The sequence below is a fragment of the Talpa europaea genome (genome assembly GCF_964194135.1).
Source record: "Talpa europaea genome assembly, chromosome: 14".
Taxonomy (NCBI): Eukaryota; Metazoa; Chordata; class Mammalia; order Eulipotyphla; family Talpidae; genus Talpa; species Talpa europaea.
In genome coordinates, this window is record NC_140082.1 from 71,266,765 (window position 1) to 71,273,050 (window position 6,286).

The following is a 6,286-nucleotide window of genomic DNA, read 5'->3' on the forward strand; positions in this document are numbered from 1 at the left end:
GCAACAGATGGCAGTGCCAGTGGAGGGTGCGCAGGGTCTGGGGTCTCAGGGTGCCTCTGGGTCTGCTCCAACACTGCCACCTGCTGCTGCCGCGCGTCTTCCCTTTCCTTGTCTCCCTCGGCTTTCCCTCCTCTTGCTCCTGGGGTAATGCCTTTAAGGTCCCTTTTCTCTCTGCTCATTGGGGTCCTCGCCCTGGATTCCCCAGCATGTGCTGAGGACTCCCCACCTGGGTCAACCCTTCCCTTCGGGTTTGTCTTGAAGCACCTCCTGTCTCCCCTTCTGTATACTCCTCTGGGTCTGCGCCGGGATCCTGGGAGGATAGTCATCTCATCTACCCTGCGGTTCTCCATGGAGACCCCTGGCTTCTGGCAGCCTCTGCCTCCAGCTCAGCCAGCGTCACCCGGAGCCAGGAAGGCTGATTCTCTCTCTCACACGTCCGTGTCTCCGCAGGATGGCTGACCTCTCGGAGCTCCCGAAGGAGGGGACCAAGGAAGCACACGACCGGGCAGAAAACACCCAGTTTGTGAAGCACTTCTTGAAAGGCAACATCAGGACGGAGCCGTTTAAGGTTTGTACCCGTGGTCGTGAGCAGGGTCGGGTCGGGGCCGAGTCCCACGGGGAAGTCTCTCTTGAGCTGCACCGGGGAGAAGTCGGGCCTCCCCGCAACCCCTTCTCGACGTCACGCCGTGGGTCTCCCGGCTGGAGAGCAGTGACGTGTGGAAGCGGCCGCCCGCGTCCCGCCTCGTCTCGCCGCGCGCGTCCTGTGCAGAAACGGGCCGGCGGGTAGGATGGCGGCGCGGCCCGAGCCGGGTGCTGCAGGCCCACAGCTGTCGCCGTCTCCCCTCCCCCGCCCCCCCCCCACAGCTGGCCACCGCCGCGCTTTACTTCACCTACTCGGCCCTGAAGGAGGAAATGAGCCGCAACAAAGACCACCCCGCCTTTGCCCCCTTGTACTTCCCCCTGGAGCTGCACCGCAAGGAGGCGCTGGTCAAGGACATGGAGTATTTCTTTGGCGAGGGCTGGGAGACGCGCGTGCAGTGCTCCGAGGCTGCCCGCAAGTACGTGGAGCGGATCCACTACGTGGGGCAGAACGCGCCGGAGCTGCTGGTGGCCCACGCCTACACCCGCTACATGGGGGACCTGTCCGGGGGGCAGGTGCTGAAGAAGGTGGCCCAGCGGGCCCTGAAACTCCCCAGCACGGGGGAGGGGACCCAGTTCTACCTGTTTGAGAACATAGACAATGCCCAGCAGTTCAAGCAGCTCTACCGGGCCAGGATGAACGCGCTGGACCTGAGCCCGAAGACCAGAGAGAAGATCGTGGAGGAGGCCAACAAGGCCTTTGAGCACAACATGCAGGTACAGGCGGGGCTGCGGCCGGGAGTGGTTATGAGAGCGTGGGCGCCTCAGATGGGCGCCAGGAGGGCTCTGCCCTGCCCGACAGCTCGTCTGAGGGCTTGGGGAAGGGCAGCGCCTCCGGCATGGGACGGGGGCGGGGAGAATGGACCCCGTGCTCGCTGCGGGCTTCTGGTCCTCGGGATCGGGTCGCTAGCAAGGGTTGCCCCGTGATGTCCTGCTCAGGGATGAGGACGGGAGTGAGTCCTTTACAAGCCGCCTCTGGAGGGACGGAGCCTGGAGGACCCGCCTGCCCCTGGCACCCGTGGCCGCAGGGAGTGAAGCCCTGGCTCCCCGTGGGCCTGGCTCGTGGCAGCAGAGCCGAGGGCCCTCAGTGGGCCGGCCCCACCTCCCTCGCAGCACTTCCCCTCCGGCTGGAAGTGCCTCGGGGGGCTTGGGGGCAGCCTTTTGCCATCTCCTGTCAGTGCCCTGCTGGTGTGTTGTGGGCTCTGTCTGGTCTGCACGGAAGGCTCAGCTCCGGCATTGCCACGGCTCCCGGGCCCGGGCTGCCACCGTGCGGCTCATGCTGCCGGGCCAGTGGCTTCGGCCCCTCTGCGTGGGGGGAGTGTTTCTCTGACGGGCCGCCCAGTGATGGCTGCTGGTGCTCTCTGTAGATCTTCAATGAACTGGACCAGGCTGGCTCCTTGCTGGCCAAGGAGGCCGTGGAGGATGGACGCCCCGTGCCTGATGGGAAAGGAGATGTGTGCAAATGCCCCTACTACACCGCTAAACAAGACAAAGGTAGGTCTTGCCTGTCCCACGCTCCCGCCTGGGGCCGGCTCGTCAGCCTCTCCCGTTGAGGCTGCGTCCCGTTGGTGCTGCCGTGCAGGTGCCCTGGAGGGCAGCGGATGCCCCTTTGGAATGGCCCTGGCTATGCTGAGTAAGTCCAGTCTCCAGTTTGTTCTGGCCACCAGTGTGGCCCTGGCCGCTGGCTTTCTGGCCTGGTACTACATGTGACGGACTCGCCGCCCCACACGGGCCCGCCCCACCTCTGCTGGACCGAGGGCCACCACGTGGGACTTTCAGACGCGGGGTCTGACACAAGCAGCAACCAATAAAGCCAGACGCTAACGTCTCTGCCTGTCACTGTCCTCTCTGCGGGCAGACGCTGAGCTGGGAGCAAGCCCGGCCTCTCTGCAGCCCCCCCGCCTCCAGCCGTGGCACTGGGGACAGCCTGCTGGCCTGAACCCCTGGCACCGGCTCTGCTCCTGGAGCACCCACGCCTCCACCCCCAGGCCCACTTGCTGCAATCGTGTGGTGTCGTGTCCGTCCCCTCCCCGGGCACGGAGCAGCCTGCGAGCTCAGGTTGTTGTGGCTCTGCGGGAGGGCGGGGCAGTGCACCTTGCTTCAGAGGCCCTGGGAACGCCGGCCTGGCAGCCAGAAGCCCCCAAGGATCTGTTCTGACCCGTGTAAACACTACGGCGTTCAATAAAGAGGACTCTGGCGGCTGCCCACCTCCTTCCTGGTGTGGTGTCCCCTTCACGCTGCCCTGGCAGCCTCACCCGTCCTCCTCGTGCCCCACGGGCCACGGTCTCCTTGCCGCAGCCCTGCCCTCCCAGCTCATCCGCCCTGTGGCTTCCTGACTCTCGGAAGGGCTTTGGCGCTTTCCCGCTTTGCACCCAATAAGGATAAAAAGCACATACTCGCGTAACACTGCAAAGTCTAAGAGAGAAATGTGAACCCAAGTTGTTTTTATTAATAGGGCTCTGTTAGCTGTCCCGGATCCTGGGATCTGCCCGGTGGATCAGCTGCCGGGGTGGGGGCTGAGCCAGCCCAGAACCTGCGAGCCTAGGCTGCTGTTCCCCTTCCCTGTCACCTTCAGACCGGAAGCCTTGGGAGCAAGGGTGGCTCTGCCTCTCTCAGGGGAGCAAGGGTGCCCACCTGCAGGCTGGCTGATCCTGGGCTCCCGCTGGTCGCTTCAGCTTGAAGATCCCGCGGGCGGCCGCTCTGGCATGGGGGGTGTCGCTCGAGGACACTCCCCAGCACTGTGGAGCCGACTGCCTGTGCCCAGGTCACGGCTAGGGTTGTCCACACTGGGCTGACTTGCTCTCACTGGGTTCTCAAAGGTCAGCATGGCCCTGGGCAGTCTGGACTGCGTGAGCACCGAGACCCTAAAGATGCACCCCACTGCTCTTGGACTACCTGCAGACCCCCCCCCCCAAAGAAGGAAGCCAGGCAAGTGAGTGGAGGCCCAGGCAGGGGGGTGAAAGGGCCAATTTAGTGAGAAACTACAAACGGAGACCAGCCACGATTCACAGTGAAGGGAGGCCATGCAGTGGCGGTGCGAGACCAGGAGGGGGCAGCAGCAGGGTTCAGCGGGCCACGTGTGCAAGTTCACAAGACAGACCCTCAGGAGACAGTGGGCTCAGGCCCGGGCAGGGCTGGTGTCCACCAGGGGGCTGCCATGGCTCGGGGCTACATCTTCTGGTCCCCTGGCCACAGCTGCTCCTGCTGCTGAGCGGGAGGGGACCAAGGCGAGCCCACGGCACTGGGAGCCAGCCTTCCCTGCGGCCTGCCCCAGCTGGGACGTGCCAGCCACCGGGCAGCAGGAACCTAGTGTGGCAGAGGGCGAGGCTCCTGGGCATTAGTTCCAGCCCCACCGAGGACGGGTGCACAGAGGTGTGGGCCGGAACAGGCGCTGGCGGGGGGAGAGGCAAGTTCCTTTGTGGCAAGCGCGGCCCGATCCCTTACCCAGTGACCTGTGGGTATGCTGCCCTCTCTACCTTATCTCAGGTGGCTCCTGGGCATAAGGTGTGGAGTTCCTGAGAGTTCCGAGGACCAAAGCCCTGCCTTCTGACCCACCACTAGTGCCCTGCAAACACACCTAGGCTGCGTGGCCCTGTCCTGCTTGGGTCCATTCTCTGCCCTCGGTCCAGCAGATCAGAAATGACTGGCTACAGGCCCCAGGCCTAGGGAACCCACTACTGCTCCATCTGCTTTTGGTCCAGGGAGTCAGGACCGAACCTGCCCCTGGTATGGAAACGAAGGCCACCGTGCGAGGCGCCCCTTCCCAGCTTGTCCTCCTGGCCACGCCACCCGCAGCAGCCACACACGCTCGGCGCCGTCCCGCCACCTGCGCGCCCCTGGCCTTCCATCCAACAGAATCTTTTGCCGAAAGAGTCAGATGCTCAGGGTAGGGTGAGTTGAAGAGGACAAGACGTCCAGGGGGCTGGTGGGACAGCTTCCGCCCCCAAGTGGGAGTGGGGAGGCGCCACTGAGTGCGGGGAGCAAAGCACGGGGGGCAGGTGGACAGCAGGAGTCTGTCCCAGCTCCGTCAGCACAGGCGCTTGTACGTGTAGATGTAGGTTTTGCAGCTGGGGCACGTGTGCGTCACGTCCTTGAAGTCGTTGATGAGGCAGGGGATCAAGCAGCAGCCCAGGTCACACCTGAAGCAGACGGAGAGGTGGGCAGGCCTGAAGGGGCCGGGCACCCAGGCCCACTCCAGCTTGGTGTGGGAGGCCTGGTCCCCCACTCCCTGCCCCAGGGGCGCCTGCCACCTACCCCATGAAGCAGCAGAAGAAGCCCAGCACGAAGTTCATCAGGCCGATCTCATAGGAGATTTTGGTGGTGATGGCCTGCTGGCAGTGGGGGCACACGGTCTGCACGGGGGCACCCTCGAAGATCTCTCCCTGCAGCACTGTCACTGTGGTGGCAGCCCCTGAAGGGACCAGGACTGTGGCCGTGTGGCCCCCAAGGCCTGGGTAGGGCCCCGGCAGGTAGTAGCCCATGGGCGGGTGGGGGTCTGGGGGAGGGTAGAAACCTGGAGCACAAAAGACAGAGCAGACAGGTCACGCTGGCTGGCCAACGCCCCCCACGAAAGATGCGCACGAAGCCCCATGGCCCCCACCCCCAGGCTGCAGGTGAGGTGTGGGAGCCGGGCCTTGGGCCTAGATGACCGTCCACATCCCGCCTGCCCTCCTGGAGGGTGTGGCAAGAGCCGGGCGCGGCGAGAGCCGGGCGCCATCCCTCCCTCTGTCGCGGACATGCCAGGGCTGGGCTGTGTCGGTCGCTGACGCACGGGGCCACCACCCGTGCTGTGCGTGAGCCCTTCTCTGGGCAGAGCCGTCCCTCGGGGAGCTGCCGGGTGAGCAGTAGCCCAGGCTCCCCAGGGACGGGCCCCTGGCAGGGAGACATCTGCCCAGGCCTCCCGCCCCGTCCCCATCAGCCCGTACCCTGGGGCCCTGCCCCACTCACCTGGAGGCACGTAGGTGCCATCTGCATTCACATGTGGGGGGATGAAGCCAGGCTGGGGCACTGGGTGACCCGGCGGCTCATAGGGCGGGGGGCCGATGTCTGCAGGGGGCAGAGACATGCCCGGTGGGGGCTGCATCACGGCTGGGGAGGAGCGGCCTGGACAGAGAGGCAGGAAGAGGCGGCTCAGGGCCCAGCTGCAGCGGGAAGGCTGGAGGGAGGGCGCTTCACACCGAGGCCTACCTGGGGTGGATGGGGCTCCGCTTTTTTCCTCCAGAAGGGGGGCTGTGGGGCCCCCAGGATAGGGAGGGGGAGGCTCATTCGATGACATGGTCACTGTCTCCGTGGACCTGAAGGAAAGCCCAGAAGTCAGCTCAGCCCCCAGCTCCCCCTTACCGAGGGGCTGCACAAGGCGGGTGACAGCCTCAGCACTGCAGGCACCGTGCACACAGGGCCCCCAGCCTCGGTCCCCTCCATGCCGCCGCCAAGCCGTTGGCCAGCGTCCTGGCAGAGTGGTCCGGGGATGCCCCACCCCGGCTGCGGGCAGCTCATGCAAAGCTACCCCCGCAGCTGCGCCCCCACTTCCTGTCAGAGGGCAGCCCTAGGAGGGAGGAAGGACACCCCGCAGGCCAGTCTGAGTGCGGGTCCTGTCTTCCCCTCCCGGTGGGAGCTGGGGCAGCGTGACCCACTTGTGCGGGGACCG

General features: G+C 65.6%; 2 protein-coding genes across 2 annotated transcripts; one reads left to right on the forward strand and one right to left on the reverse strand.

The window, feature by feature from the left end:
- Nucleotides 1-451: 451 nt before the first annotated feature.
- Nucleotides 452-2,349, forward strand: LOC311183941 (heme oxygenase 2-like; the record flags this gene model as incomplete). The annotated part of the gene is made up of 4 exons (XM_084253650.1): nt 452-568; nt 865-1,356; nt 2,007-2,133; nt 2,222-2,349. 4 exons carry the CDS (start codon nt 452-454, stop codon nt 2,347-2,349), a joined length of 864 nt encoding a protein of 287 aa, XP_084109776.1.
- A 2,317-nt stretch (nt 2,350-4,666) lies between these two features.
- Nucleotides 4,667-5,902, reverse strand: LOC311184031 (cell death-inducing p53-target protein 1-like; the record flags this gene model as incomplete). The annotated part of the gene is made up of 4 exons (XM_084253808.1): nt 5,827-5,902; nt 5,587-5,742; nt 4,894-5,152; nt 4,667-4,778 (listed from the first exon to the last, which is right to left on the reverse strand). Exons 2-4 carry the CDS (start codon nt 5,720-5,722, stop codon nt 4,667-4,669), a joined length of 507 nt encoding a protein of 168 aa, XP_084109934.1. The 5' UTR covers nt 5,723-5,742; nt 5,827-5,902.
- Nucleotides 5,903-6,286: the final 384 nt, after the last annotated feature.